Raw genomic sequence first — 20,084 nt, forward strand, 5'->3', positions numbered from 1 at the left:
CCTTTTTACCGGTCTCTTCCAATCCTGACGATTCGGTGATTCTGCGCCTCCTGACGTGTTTCCGACAGCCCTTCCCGGCCCTTCCCATCCCTCCCCGGCGGCCCCCGCTCCCGCCGAATGTGTTTCCCCGAATCACATCATCATCTCCGCGAACCGCCCCCGGTAACGCCACACAGGCCCCGCCCCTCGATGACATCACCACGCACAACGCCCCCCGCGCTGACGTCACGCGCGTAGCCCCGCCCCACGCCGCCGTCCCGGCAGGCCCCGCCCGGCGCGGCGTGTGAGGTCAGAGGCGCGCGCCGCTCCCCGCTCGGGCCCGCCGCCGCTCCGCCGCCGCCGCAGGAGCCGCTCCGAGCAGGACCCGCCGGGCCTCGCCAGGCCCCGCAACGCCCCTCGCCGCCGCCATGGAGCTGGCGGACGGCGTGGTGTACCAGGAGGACCCCGGCGGGCCCGGCCCCGCCATGATGTCGGAGCGGGTGTCGGGGCTGGCGGGCTCCATCTACCGCGAGTTCGAGCGGCTCATCGGGCGCTACGACGAGGAGGTGGTGGCCGAGCTGATGCCGCTGGTGGTGGCCGTGTTGGAGAACCTGGACTCGGTGTGCGCGCACAGCCAGGAGACCAGCGTGGAGCTGGAGCTGCTGCGGGACGACAACGAGCAGCTGCTCACGCAGTACGAGCGGGAGAAGGCGCTGCGCAAACAGGCCGAGGAGGTGAGCGCGGCGCTGGGCCGGGGCCGGAGCGGCTCCGGGGGGCGGCCGCACCTCCCGCGCTGGGCCCGCCCGGGGCAGAGCGGGCGACGCCGGCAGCGAGATCAGGGCTGCCTCCCGGCCGGGCGCGGAGCCGGAGCCGGCGGTGACAGGCTGGGCTCGGCAGGAGGATGAGAAGGGCGGGGAGTCCCTCCCGGGCCGTGCTTGGCCGCTGCGGGACCGCGCCGTGCGGCTCCGTGTGCCCGCGGTCCCCTGAGCCGCTCGCCCCGGAGGGATCGCCGGTAACCGCCGCGGAGCGCCGCGCTGCCGCCGGGGCCCTGGGACAGGAGCGGAGCAAACACGGAACCGTGCGCTGGCTGCGCTGTCACGGTCCCGCGGGATGCTTCCCGCAGAGAGAGGCGGGTGGCCGGTTTGGCAAAAACAGTGACAACGCCTTGCAAAAACCGTGGAAATGCAGTGTCTAGGCTGAAGCTCTTCAGAGTTGGTACGTGAAGCTGCAGGGAGCAACAGGTTGTGTGGACTCTCCAGTGACATCGTCTCTGATTTGGGATGTTAGATGGTTTTGTTTCAGTTTTTGTACCAATAATCACTTCGGCATAAATAAGCTTGTGAAGCGTTATCTAATGTAATATTATAAAGCAATACAATAGGAATCAGCTGTGCAGGATAACTTCCTGCAGCTCTTTGTTTTGCCAGACTCCTGAAGGAAATTGGATTGGCAGCATTATCTGTGATAGAACAAGCGATCTTACAAGTCTATTTCCAGCCCCCTTGTCCTGCGTTAATCTCGCTGGTTGTGCTTGCCTTCTAAATTTTCCAGAAATGAGAACAACTGCACTGCGAGTGAACACAATATTGACAATGAAAGCTTGATTAAAAAAATATTAGCCCTGTACAAATACTTTTTTGTTTCTGTTATAAGCGAGTGCAGAATGTTGTCTGCAGATTATTCCAGGACTCAGTTTGTTATGAAGTGCTGTGGTATAAATGGTGTCCCCTCAACTCTTGGAGTGATAGATCATTCATCCTCCTTATCAAACACAGAGTGCTTTTATGATGCCTTATGGACTCCAGTCAATGGACACGAGTTGCCACACTATTTCCAACACAAGCTGATGTAAAAGGGTCTTTCAGAAAATATGTTTATATTGAGAGTAACAGGAAGGGGTTGATAAATACTTCCTGAACTAATTCGTGAGATAATCTATCAGGCTTGAAGCACAGGCAGCATTTGCCAGATTGAAAAAAACAGGCCTTGAGAGCAGGACAGAAACTGTACCAAAGTGATGAAACAGACCATGGGGTTAATGATGTTGTAGCTTTTCACCAACTGTATGTGCCTGTATTGATAGTGTCCTTCATTGCCATCTCCACTTCATGTGTCATGATAAATTAACTTGAGGGGACAGGCTTTATGCAGTTGAAGAACCAGTTCTCATTCTCGAAGACAGCTGGCTGATGCTTTCCAAAGTGCAGTTAGACCAAAGACTGTATTTTCACGGTAAGCACAAAGGTAATTTTTGTGATGTGCTGAGGTCATTGTGCTGTACGGGTGTGAAAGTGTTAGGTACAGCCTGCTGTGTTCAGGAGAGGCACATGTGTTGGTCAGGCATGGTTGTTGAATTACTTTTTCACTGCTGAGATTACCTGATGGGTACAATATTGTTGAAATACAAGGAGGGAACAGAAATTTAACACTATTTTTCCTTGGACAAAAAGTTGCTGGCTTCGTACATTTCTTTTGTTGTGGAGTTTGCCTATGTCATCTGGTGGCAAAATGGAGAATTTTGAGCTGCTGAGTTCCATATTTATTATCATGTGTTCATAGAATTACACAGTGGTATGGGTTGGAAGGGACCTTAAAGTTCATGTCACTCAACCCCTGCCATGGGCAGGGTCACCATCCACTAGACCAGGTTTCTCCAAGCCCTGTCCAACCTCCCCTTGAGCACTTCCAGAGATGAGGCAACCACAGTTTCTCTGGACAATTAACACACCTTCTTTTACTTTCTGCTTGTTGTTGTAGGAAATTTATTTGCGGTAGTATCTTAATGAACATTAAATAGTTTACTATTTGGGAAGAGGTCTCCTTGCCCCATTTTTTGTAATTTGCTTTCTTAATTTCCTGTGCTCAAAAAGTGTTACTAAAGAAATATCTTAAAAGTTGTTACCTGTGGATTTCTCAAATAATTTTTTTTAAAGTCATCTTGACAGAAGTTCTGGGCCTATGTCACAACACTCTGAGTACAGTCTTGATCTTTGTAGTTGCTGCAAAATAATTTGACTTTTAACATGGCAGGTTTTTTGATATGGCTGAAGGAATGTAGGAACCAGCTGCACTGCTGTTCTGCTTCTAGTTCTTCCTTTTCCACTGGGTGACTGTGAGGTAGCGATTCCTGCCCCAAAGAAGTGGGAGAGGAAACAGCATTTGTGCTTCTCTATTTCATGCCCTGATAAGAGTTACTTCTGCAGTAATGTGCTGTTTCAGACCTGCACTTGTAGCTGGCATGTGTTTTGTGTGCACTTGGAAAGAGGATAAAATCTACTCCTTTTAGCCATGCCAAATTAGTATATATTTTAGATTTTCTCCTATTGATGGGATTAAGTTGTTTTTGAAATCTTTGGCAACCGTGAAAAAGGATTTACCACCACTAAAATTGGTTTAAGTCATAGCATGAACTTTGATGTCTGCTTTTTCTTACTGTTCCCAGAGGTAACTTTCTTCTTTTAGGTTTATATGTTGAGTAAACACTGTGCCGTAAGAGTTCAGATATTTTTTAATTTGAGAGGAGAAAACAGAGATGCATTTTACAGAAAACGTTCACTCTACAGCTATCAGGTTGTTTTCATTTTCATGTGTTTTTCTGTGCCCCACGTCCATCTGAACTGGCTTTTTAGGTGATTTTTTTCCTCCCTGCTCCAAGAAGAACTTGCCATTGGCTGAGAATTTGTCATTGGTGCAATACACATTGCTGAAGGACACATCATAGACTAATAAAGATTTCCAAGTGGGTGGGAGCCTGACATCAGATATGCTCAGCATTGCGCCTGGGTCCTGTGACCGGAAAACAAGGCAAGATGTAAAGAGACACAAGATGACATAAATATAGGAAGAGAGATGTCATTTGGCTAATAATGTGCTACTGAGTGCTTCAGTGGTTGTGTGCAGGACAGAGGGTTTTTAATGTGCTGGGCTGTTGTGTAGTCACAGTTCTTATTTATTCCACATATCTCTGCAAGCTTTCAAGTAGGTTTAAAGTTAATTACATAAAGATTTTTGAGTTTAGTTTGTGGGGGACTTTTTCACACTTTTTACATGAGGTCTTTAAGGACAGGATAAAGGTCTGAAATGACACACTTGATCCTGCCTGGAAAAAATGGGACAGATTAAATGGGAGTTGCCAAACTGTCAAACTAGTTCTTCTGTCATACTTGTGCAGGCTTAGTCAGGATGTGATGATCAATCTGCTGAGGTTGTGCCAGTGATAATACTATCACCAGAAGAAGAAATGAAACCAAGTGAAAATATTCAAAGTCCAAAGTTCTCAATGCCAAGATCCGATCAGGTATAGTTTACAGCAGGGAAGAAGGGTAATTACAGAAATGCTTTTCCTTATAGTAATGTAGAACTTTTTTTGAACTTTAACAAAATGGAGGTAAACTAGTGGAAAGTAACAGAACTGTTCTAGGCCAGACCAGTTTTACCACTTGCAGTTGAAGAACTTGAGAGGAAATAAAACATTATATCTATCTGTAGTTTTGTGAGTACCAATGACAATAATGGCTCTGAATGACTTGTTTATTATTCATGACTATAATCGTCCCTAGCCTTTAGCAAGCTATGGCACATTTTTGGGAAATCATCAGAGAAACAACTAAACAAAGATGTTACAGTTTTATAATTCTCCTTTCATGTTTTCCCATGTTTGGTGTAACAAACTGTGTTGGTCGTTGGCCCCAGTGCCAAATTTGCGTCAAACTTTGAAGCCCTTTGCGAAAAGGGAATCTGCCGAGAATAGGCCAGACATGACTTGAATGTTAAAGGGGAAAAAGTCTTGCATCAGTTACTACACAGAAGACACGAAACAAGCTTAAACATTGAGGTTTTCAAATTACATTGACCAATTAATATTCCCAAACTTTGTGTGGAGGGAGTAGAAAGATTTCCGCGCATCTGTGTTTGAGGAGGGATTTTTGATGGCAGCAGCCGATGAAAATAGGTGCTACCTGGAGCTATGTCAGCTGTTCCCCAATTGTGTTGTGATTTAGCTTCAAGCAGTCATATGAACACCATGCCCAGTCCTGTGATAGCTGTGCAGAGCTTGTCTGAAAGGAACTCTTGTTTCACTTCATAGGTTTTGATGCATTTCTACATCTGAAGTACTTTTTTGTCAGAACTTCTTCTGATGACCTTGTTCAACTGAAGCCCTTTTCATTAGGTCATGAATTTCTGCTTTTGTAAAAGCTCTAAAACACAATGGCTAAAATGTAGTAATAGTTCATTAACAGTTGATGTGTGACCATTTGAAATCTTTTTCCCACTGTATTTCCCTAACAATACATAGGGAAAAATATTCCAATCAGATTACTGTTTTAAAGTTGCTGCCTTCACTGTGTCTTTGCCTCTTTAAGTGTCGTGGGTGTTAGGGAATCTCTCCTGCAGAGGTTTCTGGTCTGCTTCTCCTCCCTGTTCCATGAGCCTTCTGTATAACTTGTGTTGATGACCTTGTCTTCTTGCAGTGCAGAGCATAGAGTACTGCACGGCCTAGAACATCTCTGGCTTTTGGAAGCATTCTTTGTGCTAGCAATACATGCTGAATTTCTTGGGGTTTGGGATAAGATAAATAGCCAAAAAATGAGCTTTTAAAGTGGCTATAATTGTCTGTTGGTAATTTTTATGCTAGGGAATGTAAACACTGATACATTCACAGTGAACTCCAGAATATGGAGAATCTCAAAGCTGGTAAACCAAGGAAACAGAAGGTGATGGTGATCAGCACGGAGTTTTCTGTGCAGTTGACAGATTGTAGATGGTTATTAAGAATTTGATGAAGACTGAGAATTTATAGCAGAATTGGGTGGGAATGGAAAAGATACCAAATAATTTTGGTTGATGCTGCGGGTGTGTCCGTGTTGCAGTGTCTCTGCCTTTGTGGCTTAGGGATGAAAATAACTTCACTGATGATCATTCAAACCAAGGATGCCAAGACTCCCTGTGTTCACATGAACTGTTGGCAGTTGTTGTACATTAAGTTAGGCAATAATGAAATAATTCATACTGATGTTAATCACAAGCAGGTTCTCCAGAGCAGCTGGCACTTAGTTGAAAGTTGTTACACAGTATAACCTAGGCTGGGTGCTTGACTGATGGACCTGGACTGAAATAGTTCTTTGTGTTTAAATAGATCTTTGTGTGATCTAGTCAGTTGTTTTGGAAACCACCTTGCACCTTCCTGGCTGTGAAGACCCATCGTGTTGCTTCCTACCTGCTGTAAAACCTGTAATTAGTTGTTTGTTCTAACTTAACTATTTTGTTGTTGTTTAGAAATTCATTGAGTTTGAAGATTCTCAAGAGCAAGAGAAAAAGGACTTACAGACCAGAGTGGAAGCATTAGAGTCACAAACTCGGCAACTTGAACTAAAAGCAAAAAACTATGCTGATCAAAGTAAGTAGAACATGGTGCACTCCCTGTAAGTGATATTAGTGCATTGTAATTTTTGTTCTATAAACTGATAATACATATGCTAAATATCTGCGCCCTCTGATTCCTGTATTTAGTAACTCTTGTGCAAGTCTGTCTTCTTTAGAATTAAGGCAGACAAGTCAGATACAAGCTTGTGACTTGTAATCTGATTCTTTTGGTATCCTGCTTGTATTGTTTGCCTTTTAGACAGTGCTGTTTTAACATTTAGCAACTTTTTCAGGAGATGGTTACATTACTTCCTTGTTAGTGATGATAAAATAAGCTATTTTCTTCCTATTAAACAGTTGTCTGTGCTAAAACAAAGGTTATCTTCAGGTTTAGAAGCCCAGCTGGGATGAGAAGAGCATTGATGCTGCTTCTCATTAACTTTCATATAATTTTTGCTGAATTATTTCTATGAGACATTTACTTTCTATAGAAAAAAGTTTAGGGAGAACACTTTCCTTTTTAGAGATGTTCTGTGTAATTTAAAAAAAAAAAAAACTTCTGGAAAATTCAGAAAAAGATGAGAGTCATCAATTGTCTTGAAACACTTGAAGTTACATATATTGTAGTTTAGACATTCTGCTGGGCTGCTTCTTATCCAGCCACAGAGTCATTGAATGAAACATCATCATCTTCATCATAAGTTTCTCTACTTTATACTTTGAGCTTCTATGCTACTTTCTGTTGATGTGAGACTGGTGTGTTCATCAGTTAATGTATAGCTTTTGTTGGTGGACTCTGCAGGGAGTAAAATGAGACTGTTGCAAGGCTGAGATGACCAGTTTCTAAAGGCAGGGCCAGCTGTCAAAATAGCCCCTTTTCACTATTCTTTCCTCCATTTTTCAGCCACATTTCCTGCCCCTAACACAAGTTTCCTGCCCCTAGGAAGTTACAGCTCTTTTCCAGCTGAAGCTCTGACACTTTTTCTATAAAGTTTAATTTTCAGTGGCATGACTGAGTCTAAAGCAGGGCACAAGTATTAGTGTGAGAGTTGCAATGAATATAGGTGGCATCTAGGGCAGAAGTCTACTAGAATTTGACAGTTCAGAATGGTGTTGGCAAATCTTAGAGGCATCATCTGCTTCATTATCCCCTGTTCAAATATTCCCAGATTCTGTACAGGCAGGGATGAAGGAGCACTTCAGGTAATCTTTCACAGTGAAGACCAGGGTGATTATTTCCTAGGATTCTCTTTGTTGATGAAGTCAGGCTAAAATGGGTAATTGTAGAGACCTTTGCCAGAAACCCTGTGATTCTTGTGAAATGGTGTTGTGTGTGTATTTATTCACAAGAGGTGAAAAGAAAACATTGGGGCAGGAGTTAGGTGGTCTGTTTTGGTAACTAAGACACTGTTTCTAGAAGGTCTGTGCTCTAAACACACAGCCCAAACAGTTTGTTCATGGGAGACCGTGCTCTCTGACAACAAGATTATGGCTCAAGTTTGCATCATGTCCTATAGGCCGTGGCTTTGTTCTGTTAATGCAATCCAAAGGACAGAGTGGTTCCACGAAAAAGAAAAATCAGTTGGATTTCTGGCAGTGTGTGTGGCAACGCACCTGGAGTTTCTCTGATAGAAATTACATTTACCATGTATTGGTAACACCATTTTATGTTGCTCTGTGAGTCTGTTGGTGTGAAAGTATTTGCCCAAGAAACTCAGTTGTTTCAGTAGAAGTTGCTTGAACTACTTTTTTTTGTTAGAAGTAATGTGGCTAAAAAAAGTTGCTGTAACTGCATATAAGGCTCTAGTGATAGAGCAATGATTTTTGGACAGTTCCAAAATCTACTTACTGGAGAAAACAAATCTTTTTGGTGGAGGAAAACCTTCTGTGATGGCAAAATTTGATATTTGGAGAAACAATAGGGCTGGGTTAAACCCTGAGTTTGCTCCTGCTTGGCTTTGATAAGCTGTCCAGGACAACATGAAAGGCTGCTGGGAAGATTTGACGTTCTGCTGATGTAGACCAAGATCAAAGGAGACATAAGCACATTTGTTGAACATCTGATGAATATTATGCAAGTAAACTGGTTTTTTTAGTGCTCTAAATTTCTAAAGTATGAAAACCATACAAGTGTCTGTATTCGTGAGGCAACTTAACCTTACTGTATTACCTTGTTTTGTTTTATAGACCAGGCAACTGGCACATTGTATGATCCCAATCACCAATATGTCACTTTAATTTGGCTCCAAGTCTTCTAGCTATATTTCTTTTTCTCTGCTACTTCCTATAGTACTGCCTGTGCATCTAAATTAGGCTCTGGTATTGCCAACTGTGTTACTGCGTCAACATTCAAAACAGTGGCAGTGTTATCACTGGTAATGGGAGTTGCAAATGTCTGGCACAGTGCAAATAAGCAAATAAAACCTGGGTCTGGAGTGCTGAGTGAAATCACAACATCAGGTTGTGACATCAGTAATAGATTAGAATGAAAAACAGGTAAAACGTGGTTCTGTGTCATACTTTACCTCCAAGACTTTTTGCTTCTTGTAGACTGCCTGTGCTCTGTGTGTTTTTCCTCAAAAAAGCAAAGCCTGTGAGAACAAGTTTTGTCTGTTAAAAAGTTTTGACTCATTCTGTTGAACACTGTCAGTGCTGGGCATTTGGTGAAGGCTTGTCAGCTGGGGCAGCTCTTATGTTACATGGTTGAGTTCAGCTTTATTGTATGTGCTTAAACCTGTGTGCCAGTTAAAATTGCTCAAGAGGTTATGGTTGTTATGTCCTGAATTTTAAGTGCTTGTTTGTGCAGTCTAAGTGATTGTCATACTAAATCAAAAGAAAAAAAAAAAGGCATTTCTTTGCACTTAAATTTATCCTGTGGGATTGCATCCATAGCCATGTATTCTACCAGGTAGGTTGGAATAAAGGTGCCTTTTGAAATTACAGAAGTGAAATCAGGAGGTTATTTTGTCAACCAGTTGCTAAGTTCCTGTTGTTCACTGACTTCTTCACCTCCCTCTCCCCTCCCATCAGAAGTTGAAACAGTTGCTGGCAGATGCCTGATGCCTTGAAGTGCTCTGCTCTTTCTTAGGAGGAGGTGGAAAGAGCAGAGATGACAGCAAGGCACACTCCTGGGCGGACTGTGAGCCCAGCAGTGATGAAACCCTGAGTGGTGGGAGCAGATGCTCTGGAGTTACCACTCCCGCATGATGTGTAGCACTCAGCCCTGGTAGTTGGTGTGGTGGTTGCCTAAGTCAAGTTTACTGCCAAAAAATGGTGCAATATGTGGCAGCCTGGGAAAATTCATTAAACTTTACAACTGCATAAAGAGAGCAGAGGCATAAGGATTTGCGGCTTCTGTTTGAGCACAGGAACGTGCAACACTGATGGAGCTCCTTGGCTTGTGATCCAGCTTTTCTCCTTGTTTTGCACTGTTGCTCTTGGCTGTCACTTTCCCTGGGTTGTCCCTGTCCCTTGTGTGGCTTGGCTCTCAGCAGTACCTGGACAGAGAGGGAGGACGGGCAGTGCCTGTGCTCTTGGGGTCTGTGCCATGTCAAACAAGTTAAATAGTACAAAGTTCCTGGGTATTTGTTTAGGAATGATGTTGGTACAGGCAGTTTTTAGAAGTTCTCGCTGTGGATCTATAGTAAACTTTTACTGAGTGATGGAAAATAATCTATTTTTGGGTTTATGACTTATCTAGATTTCATGTCATTTTTTCCTTCTCAGCAGCAGAGGGCACCTGTGAACACGATAATGCCACGTGTTCAGTAAATAACATTCTTCTGTTGTGCAGTGGTGTGTCTGAGGCCAATGCCAGTCTTTGATATAATCTTAAATATTTCTTACAAGAACCTGAAAATACCTGACTTCCACATTATTTCAAGCCTTTGCTGCTGTGAGACCCCCTAGTTCTGCTTGTAATTTGCAGCATTAAAATATTTGAAATGTCAACCCTGGACCTGGAAAATAGAGGGTTGTTAAAAACTTATAATAGCAATAAACAGCTCATTTGTCCAGCAGTGCTCTGTGAAGGCACATGATACTGCTGGGATACTGATAGTGCTCAGTCTCCAGTTACAGGAAGGGATATGATCTTCATGGAACACCCCATGGAGTTCTGGGGGAGGGGCTACAGAGGTTTATTTTAGTTTCCTTCCTTGACTCTCTTTCTGGGAATGTCAATTTTCTTTATGTATTACAGGCTATAAGTTAATTAAATTTTTACGCGTGAAAGAATGACTAGTATATTTTGACTTACTACAGGAATTGAACAGCTTTGGCATAAGCTTTCTGAAGGAATCATTCTTGGAGTAACTTATTTATTAGAGAGTCTGAAAAATACAATGTCTGCATGACTGAAGTGCTTTCTGCTGGAGGTGGTAGGCTGTGGGAGTTGAAAGATTGGCTCCTTTTCTGGATCTGCCTAGTGCTAAAGAACAACCAAGATAACAAACTGCATTTGACAAGACAACAGATATATCTGCATACCTGAGTTTATCAAACCTGAGCTTTGTGCACGAGATAGATTACATCTGAGGGGAAACTACATTTTAAAAGAAACCTAACAAAACAAACAAACCCCAGACAAGTATCTCAAGCTCACGGGTTTTGGAGCTGTAAATGTTGCGACACAGCTCTTGGGATGATGGTATTTCCCATGTCAGGTGACTCTGTGCAGCTATTACTTGCTGAAGGTTTTATTTGGAATATGAGACAAATGCTTTGGAAGCTGACCTAAAAACATTGGTTTTCCTCAGAAGCTAAACAGAATTATTGCTTCCATTGGCTTCAAGAGAAGATGCAAGACCAGGTTTTGTTGTGAATGTTCTGCAAATGTTATTTGATTTTCCTCTGAGCTCTCAGGACACCAGCATTGCTGTTATGTAAATCCAGGCAGACAGCCGCTCATGGATAATTTGAAGGCATCCAATATCTGAGATCTCTACACATGGGATATCATGCAGCTCATGTTGATCTGTAGTTAACAGGGAGACTCTGATGTGAACTTTCAGCTGTGAAGTTTAACAGAAACTTCCCAGAAAATTGTTTTGAGATTTGATTTGTGTATCTGCACAGATGGTGATATGAATAACTAAACTGGTGTGAAACAGCTCTGTCAGTAAATGCTGCTTCTGGGGATGGCTCAACTGGTGTTTATCTCGAAGAATACAAGAAAGCTTTTCAATAGATGCTAGAAAGAAGTTGAAAAGTTCAGATTTGTTCATTGGGGGTCTGGATTGTTCCTACTTCATTTTCACAGACTGGCAGCAGATCTAATCTGATTTCCAGCAAAGGAGGAACAGAATGGCTTGAATTCTTGTATTTCTTGAATAGCAGATGTGGAACTGAACTGTTTGCTAGTGTGTTCTCAGTTCCTCATCTCTGATGATGTCCATCATTATCTCATGTTTGTTAAGCTGGCAGATTCCCCCTGCCCTTTGCTACACTGTGCCTCAGATATCAGTCACTACACCTGAAAAGTCCTTCTGTAAGAAGAGTATCAGGGTGTGCTGGAAAGGGAGACTTTCCTCCTGACTCTGCATTTCCCAGTGCCTTTCCTGGCTGCCCAGTGCTGTTCCCAAAGACCTGCTGTCTCTCTGTGGTTTTGGGAGCCAGCAGCCCACTAGATGGAGCAGGGGGTACAGCTGGCTCCAGAACAGGCACCAAGCCAAACTACAGGCCTCAAGGCTAAAATAAAATGGAGCACGAAATTAGAGCAGTGATTGGCCTGCTTTAAGCTTAGCTGTTAATATACCTGAGCAAAAATAAATGGTGAGAAGAGCTTGAGATCTATTGGTCTATATTTAACTGCTCATGTGTGTTTTCAAATTAACAGTATTGTAGTCTGTGCTGGAGTTTGGTTGTTGTAGTGGTTATGTTGCTCAAAATATTGCGGTAATTAAGAAAATGACTTTAAATGTGTCTTAGCATCTTACATTCCTGAGTTTTCACTGGCTTTTAAAACAAATCCAGTCTGCTCAAACTTCTGTGTCCACACTGACTTACTTCATGTAGATTTTCTCAGACAGGGACTTGCTTCAATAGCTAAGTTTATAAGTGGAGCATCCCACTGTTTACAAAGCAGTTAATCATAGATTTTCTCACTGAAACAATTCTTTGTGCAGAGCGGGCAAGAAGTTGGATTTTTGACTTGATTTTGTGTGGAAGTTTCTTGTATATGTTCTTGATTGTTTGAGTTTTAGTCTGTGTAAGGGATGTCCTGCCATGTGGTTGTCTTCATATTAAATGTTGTAACAGAATGTTTAAAGAGGTGAGGGGTTTTGGGATTTGTGGGGGTTTGTTTGGTTTGGTTTGGGTTTTTTTAAGTTTTCTGTTGGGTTTTTGGTAACAAATTGCAGGGATTTGGGGTGCCTGAGACATAGTGCAAACTTGAACAGTCTGGAAGTGCCAGACCATTGCTGCTGCATGTGTTGATATTTGCTATCAACAGAACATTCTTGACAGTTAAATTATTGTCATAATTTCAAGTGCCCTACTTATTAAACTGAGATCTAGAGCTGTAGTTCACAGTGTAAGAGCTACTTGAAGGTGATCTTGTCAAGGGGTTGAATTTTTCACTTGTTTTACAAATCAGTTTTCTGTGCTGGTTTGATTTGCAGGTCTTACCACTTCCAGGGTAAACACTTGTTTGGTAGCTCAGTCCTCTTTTCAGTCCATAAGTGATGTGTGTGCTCTTTGGCAGCTACTTAGGAGGTCATAAGGTCCTTCTGGATCTACATCTTAACTTTGGTGTGGGACCTGCATTAAAGAATAGAGCCAGATGAAAGCTGTCCAAGGAGAGTCTTCAGACAGTCCTGGTGCCAGGAGGGGCTCGTTAATGAACTGGATCTCTGTCCTGGCTTGTGTAGGAGGAACTTGTAATTCCTCTTGAAGGCATCACACTGGTTGGATTTGCCATTCTAGTAGGTCTGTTTCTCTTTCTCCCCCTCAGGCTTATCAGGAGTTTGAGGCAGAGGACAACATACAGATGAAGGGTTCCAAACTTGGTAAAAGCCATCAGACTTGGGAGGTAAGCTCTGACTTTTGAACAGGCAGGGTGGGCAGCTTGGCTGCCTAATTCCTCATAATGCTGTCAGGAGACAGAAACTCCAGCTTCTCTAGTTTACTATTACATTTGATCTCCATTTGTAGGCTTAATTGATTTTCTGTAAGAGAACTTTGATTAAGATTGGTACCTCAGGTCATTAAAGGTGTTAGAACATTGACAGTGCTGGAGAAGTTTGCACTAGGCCTTGGGTTTGAGTTTGTGGTGATATTTCAGGGGTATGCCTTCTCATCAGCCTAAAAGCACTAGAATATTTGTGTTTTATGCTCATACTTATGATGCTTGAAGACCTTTATATTTTTTGTCTGCATAAGCTTCTAAGAGTGACTAGTGCAACTTTTTTGTTGCATGTTATATTTTGCACATGTATTATCTTAAGCAGTGTAATCTTGCAATGTGAGGTCTTCCTTGATGTAACAAGGCTTTGTAATGGCTTTGTAAAGACACATGGCAACAGAGACAGTGGCCACTTTTGCTTTTAGGATGTATATAATCAAACTAATTTTATCATCCACCCATAAGAATTTGACATGTTAGTGGAAAATAGTTGGAGGCTGAAATATCAGAGAAACTTTTTGTGTTGTTACTTAAGTCAAACTGATAGGAACCATGTCTGGTTGGTACTTGGCAGGCCCAGCATGTGTCAGGCAGTGCCAGCACACAGCTCCAGTCCTCTTGTGGTGTTATCAAGGCCAGAGCTCCACTCCTTTGTACATTGATGTATTAAAATGGAACTGGCTACAACTGAGTTTAAAATATGTTTCTGGGTGCCAGTGAAAGGCATTTTGCCCTCCTATTTAGTTTCCATTTAATAATGACTTAAGCTTCTCAAAGTTTTTGGGGTGAGGATCTGGTAGTCTTCCTCAAAATTCTTCTGAATCTGTGATCAAGTCAGTGGTGATCTCTGCTCCTTGGGGAATATCTGATCTCTTGCACAGTGTTTAATTGGACAAAAGAAAGTGTATTCTGTTGGTTGTTTTGGCAAGATCTTATCTTGATGGGAGGCATATTTTGGGTAGAGTAGATTTCTGGTGCTGTCTCTTGTCCTGCTGGTGTTGGAAGAACCAACAGTCTGAGGACTGTTGTGGTGTCTGTTGAGGGTAACATAAATTAGTGCTCTTCTGGCTGAAACTTCCAGCTCTAGGAGTGTAGTGCATTGCACAGCTGGAAATGACTTCCAGAAGAAAGTGCTTTATGTCAGTTGTATTATCTTCTGGGCTCTTAATTGTTTTAACCTCTGTACCTAATGAAAATCTAATGAAAAGACCTAGCAGTCAGATCTAATGGAGATATCCCCCTTGACTATGCAGCATCACTAGCTGTGTACATTTGTCTTCAGTGACTTGATTGAAGGAACTGTTTATTATAACTGGGCCATTAAAGTTTTAAAACATTTTCAAGCATTTCTTTCTTCACAGATGGAGAGGAAAATGGTGTGCTTCTTTATGGAACCTCAGCCCCAGTGCAAGCGTGTGTTGTATCTGTAACAGTGGGAAATGCTTTTGTGGATTTCCTGAAGGCTGGTTTTGGGCAGCAGCAAAGAAGGGTGTTGGTAACACCTGATGTGATGTTAATCTTCATTAAATGTACTGTTGAGTACTTTCCCAGAATCCACTTGCATAATTCATCCCTGGAGTTGGCTGCAGTGTCTAGACATGAGCTCCCTGGACAGTGTTGGGTGCATCCCCCTGGTTTGTGTGGGAGCTCCGTGCGAGGCTGCATTGAGCCACGGCTTCATCACCCAGAGCAGAGCAGTGGGGAGGCTCCTTGGACACTGTTTGTTGGAGAGGGAGCTGGTTTCAGCAAACACAAGCCTATCAGTCGTGCAGTTTGCACTTTCCAGTCTCCTGTTTTCCCAAAGGAGGTTTAGCACAGTGGGAAGGTTACAAGGCAGACCCTCTGGAAGCTGTGGTGACACAGCCTGGGCAAGATGTGCTCACGTGGGGGCTGCTGAGTATCTCTGATGGGCAGCTGTTTAACATCTCATAACTCATGACTAGGATGTCAATCAGGCAAAGATAGTGGATAAAATAGGGTGTGTCACATCATCGCTTTGTTAATTGTAAGTTCTGACTCGTTTCTGTAACGTCTTACCAAAGGTGTTAAAAGTTGTCATTTTATTAGTTCCATAAATTGACATTTCAAGTGTACAAGGAGACTTAAACCACCTTGTGCCTCAAAACAATAAATGGAACTCTTCCCTTCAGTGGTGTTCTGCATCACAAAAATATGTATTTTTTAGATACATGCCTTGTGGTGTAAAATACATTTTTCTCTATGTTGTATTATAGATGCTTTGCCTCCCCTGCTGCTATTTGATCCAAAGAGCTTTTATTCCATTCAATAACAGGGCAGAAATGGAAGTATTCAATCTGGCAGTGTTAGAAATAATATTTGGTGTATTATTTTGACCAGATATTTATAGGTGGACTGCAAAAAAGTTGTGTCAAGTAACTTAACGTTCTTATACGAGCAAGATTAAATCAGTTCAGAATGTTTAGACAGATTCAAGTGAGTAGACAGTTATGTGTTTTGGTTCCAGCATTTGACTCGGGCAAAGACTTCTTTCCATTAAAACATAGTTTTGATAACATACTGTGCCAAAATACAAATCTATAGATCAAAAAGAAATGGTATATTGAGAATTAATTTTCAGGAGACCTAGTTGGCAACATAAAAATATGCAAATTGCAGAGAAGATCTTGGCATTTGTCTTCAGATAATGTATGTCTGGCAATGACTCTGGAAACGTGGAACTATAAATTTGAATTTTCCCAGGGATATTTAAGCATGGCAAGTAGAATAAGCTCAGTTACACAATTTGATACACATGCTTATGTCACATAAATATTGTGATTAATACATGAATAAAAATATGGAATTCACATCTAAGCAGCAAAATATATTTTGTGTTTGAATTGAATGACACAATAAATTGTGTGTAGAAGGTTTGAGTTCTCTTAGTTTTTCTGCAAATTAATTGCATTGGGATATCACAGTTTGTTTCAGCTCGATTTCATCTGAACTGAAACAGCACAGATGAGCTGAGCTGCTCAGTCTGTTTCATCTCCCTCTAATAAGAACTTACTGTCTAAAGTTCTTCTAAATCTGCTAGATGTATTTTTAATTTCTTGGAATTCCCTCAGAAGTATTCAAGTGTTTTCTGTCTTTAAATCTATTGCCTTAATGCTCAGTGAAGTGTGAGTGAATTGCAGCAGAAACCTTAATTTCTGTACCACATAGGGCTTGAACCTGTTTTAACAAATACCTTGTCTGTGTTGGTCGTGGTTAAACACCTCTGGAAATTGTGTGAATGTGTTTTAGGGAACTGATGTAGGACCTTAGGTGGAGCCAATGGCTTCATCTGGGGTTGGGTGACGTGGCCTCTGCCTCTTCTGCAGTTTCAGTGTGAAACAATCTGGATTGGAGTGAGCAGTAAGCTGGCCTTGAACAGAAAAATCCCCTCTCACTGGCCTAGCAATCAGCAGGGGAAAACAGGACTTGGGCTCTTTAGGCAAATGTAAATTGCAAGATTGTGCTGCTGTTGATGTGCTGAGAAAGCTCAGTGATAAGAGCTTAGAAACCCAAACACTGACGTATTTTTTGTGCTGTTCACTACTAGGAATACTCTGATCTGCTTGCTTGGTCCCAGGCAAGTCAGTCTCACTTACTACAACTCTGAATTTAGTTTTAATTTTTTTTTTCTTCTTCCAGTTAGCAGACTTGAGGAGCGGGAGGCAGAACTCAAGAAGGAATACAATGCACTTCATTCCAGACATACAGAGGTAGGTTGTTGCATCAAGATGATTTTGGGATATCTGTAAAAACGTAGGTCTGTGGAAAACATTTTGTTGTGAGCAATTGGGAAAATTATTGAATATTTTGGTTTGTACACTGAGCTGTAACCAGGCTTCATTTGGTGATGTAGTTTTCCTCATTCACATCTAAGTGTCTGTTTCTCTGTGTTTGATTACACATCTGTCATTTCTATAGCTTTGTCAGATATTGAGGAGTTTTAAAAAGGAATTTGTTCCTCCATGTTTCAAAGGCAAAGTTTCAAAACATATTAATAAGTTTCAAATAAATAGAAATGCAATTACGTTTTCATACTCTGTCAATTTTTTGTGTTGCTTTTATTTCTGCTGTTGAAGGAACAAATCCTCTCAAAATCTGGCCTACTGGGATTTGTGATTAAAAGAGTTCCCTGCCATACTTTATTGATAGCTGTTGAAAATGGGATTTGCTGATGAAGGTGGAACAAGTCTGAATGTGTTAACTTAAATAAATAAGAGCCACACTGTTTACATTGGGTCTAAAGCATAAAACAGGACTTGCAATGCTTCAGTTTTCAGTTGCAGGTTGTCTTTCCCATACAGGGATATTCTCCTGCCTAAGTCATATACATATTTTAGTGAGGAAATCACTAGGTCCTTTGAATTATTCTGATTAATGGGGAGTCCCACTTGAGCACAGTTCTTCTCCTTATCCTCCTTGCTTTGCTTTTGGAGGGTCAGAGGTCTGCTTTTAGATCCTTGCTAACCAAAGAGAGCCAAACTGACTGCTCCCAGTCCAAGAGACCCATGTAAAGAAAGGAGAAGCAATACAGGTATCAGATTTGGTTACCTTAAATGCTTTCAGCAACCTGAAGTGTTTTATGCTCAGAGCAGCTGGAAAGTGACTTGGAGCCGTGACCAGTCTGTAGTGCTTATGTGACAAGACTTCTGAAGCTCTTCAAAATATTCACATATTTACTGAAATCATAGCACTTTAAAAATCACATTTGTTACTAGGTACTCGCTTTAGAATGGCACATCTGTTGAAAATTGGAAATCTAAGTAAAATGAGAAGTGACAAATCTTAATGCTGCCCCTGAGGTTTGGGATCCTTTTGATCTGGAAGTACTTCAGAGTGTTAGGTGTTTGCAGCATTCTGGTTATTGTAATTAGAACCTGTGGGTTCTGTCACAATAGAACTGGCAGATTTTTACTGAGTCCTGTTTCGTGGAGTTCAGGATTCAATGTATTTGACACCGTTAATTCGGTGAATTGCCTATGACATGTTCTGAATATCTTTTTACTTAAGTTTTGCTCCAAAATAGACAATAGCCTCTGTTGATTTGATTCCAACTTATTAAATACTTCTACATCTTAATATCACTTTCTTTTATCTTGTCTAGGGAGAGATTTTTCCTTGGACTTTACTCTTACAGGGGTGACTATCCTTTCTTCATAAAGAAATAATTTGTAGTGTATCATGGTATATCCATACCTCTGTTCTCCTAAAACCAGATCTCCTGTTTTCTGTGCTCCTTGCTTCCAATAGGATTGCTTCCTTGGTTCTTTGTTTTCCAAAGATGTACCTCCTTAAAGGATAGAGCATTTTAGCATTTTAATGCTGTATCTGGTGCATGTTTGAGACTCAGGATGGAAACCCCTGGGAATTGGAAAGGACTGGCTGATAATAATGCCCAACTCCCCATTCTCTTTGTGATTTCCTGCTTCCCTTTTTTCCCAACAAATTCTAACACTTTAGGTCTGTTTAGTAAGTTTTTTCTTTGAATGCAAGGTATTTTAGCAGATATCCAACTTCCTTTCAGTATTTAGGTTTATCAGTTTTATTGGATCAAGTATTTCTATCAAATACTTGGTTCTTAAATGTTTTTTTATCCACGTTCTACAAGGAAGGGATACTTCTTTCCTTCTGAGTCCACTTCACAGTTGTCTTTACAAGTAATCCATCTTTGGTACTTGCTGAAAAATGGCAATTGTTTTTCTTTCAATTGACCAAACAATGAACAGATCATTTAGAAATATTTATATTTTTTTAAATTTAGCTCTAAGATGCTATCTTTGACAGATCTCATGTTAAAGATGCAATATGACTGCATTTTGTGCAATCTTAATTTCTAGCAAGTTTTCTCTCTTCTGTCTTCATTATATGTTTCCTTCCACCTCCCACTCCCCCTCATTCTTTATTTCATTGATGCATGTTTCAGAGGAGTTGGATGTCTTTTTCTTCCACCTCCTGGCGTGAGGTTCTGTGTCCATGTCCTTCACAATACCCACCTTTCAGCCCTCCCTACCTGTCTGTGGCTGCCATTGCTGGAGTTCACTGCACAGAAAAGGTGCTGGCTCAGCACCCCAGGGAATGTCACCCATTTTCAATCGCAATGAAACTGAAACTACTGAAACTGAGTCACCTTGGGGAGTTCTAGCAGGGACGTGAAGCAGAGAGCTGAATCAGTCCCTCTCCGCAGTGTGTGTGGTGTGGTTAGAGCTCACTCAGCCTGTCAGAGATGGGGTCTGCATTGCAGTTCCAGCACCAGCCTGCCCAGCAATGTCTGTGGCTGCAGAGGCAGCAGGGCTGCCTTGGCTGGGAAGAGCTCTGGGGACAGGCTTTACCCTCTGTTACCCTTCTGTGAAATCAGCATCTGTCTTGCTGCTCTCTGGACAGAGAGGTGGGCTGCTTGGTGTGGGTGCAGGATATCCCATTAAGCCTCCTTCCCACTAAGACTGTACTTGGGCTAACTGGATTAATTTTAAATGGATTAGGGTATGAGAACCTGAGCAGTTGAAATGGCAGATTGGAAGGGGGGGGGTGTAGCAGGTAGTAAAGAGGATAAAATATTTGGTCAGAACAGAATGGATGCAACAGCCTGACCATACTCTAACTTCTC

The 20,084-nt window shown here is 42.0% G+C and overlaps 1 protein-coding gene across 6 annotated transcripts in view; it reads left to right on the forward strand.

Annotated features, from left to right (window-relative positions):
- Positions 1-269: 269 nt before the first annotated feature.
- The window catches only part of SPAG9 (sperm associated antigen 9), a 62,145-nt gene continuing 42,330 nt past the window's right edge, over positions 270-20,084 (forward strand). For 5 of the 6 annotated variants that reach the window (XM_066331874.1, XM_066331877.1, XM_066331879.1 and 2 more), the window contains exons 1-3: positions 270-713; positions 6,256-6,376; positions 17,123-17,193. In XM_066331874.1, the coding sequence (XP_066187971.1) occupies positions 408-713; positions 6,256-6,376; positions 17,123-17,193 (498 nt within the window). In that variant the 5' untranslated portion in view covers positions 270-407. Of the gene's footprint in view, positions 714-6,255; positions 6,377-13,333; positions 13,373-17,122; positions 17,194-20,084 lie in introns of those variants that run through there. The other variant, XM_066331880.1, reaches the window with a different exon arrangement.

Source organism: Sylvia atricapilla, chromosome 18, assembly GCF_009819655.1.
Source record: "Sylvia atricapilla isolate bSylAtr1 chromosome 18, bSylAtr1.pri, whole genome shotgun sequence".
NCBI lineage: Eukaryota > Metazoa > Chordata > Aves > Passeriformes > Sylviidae > Sylvia > Sylvia atricapilla.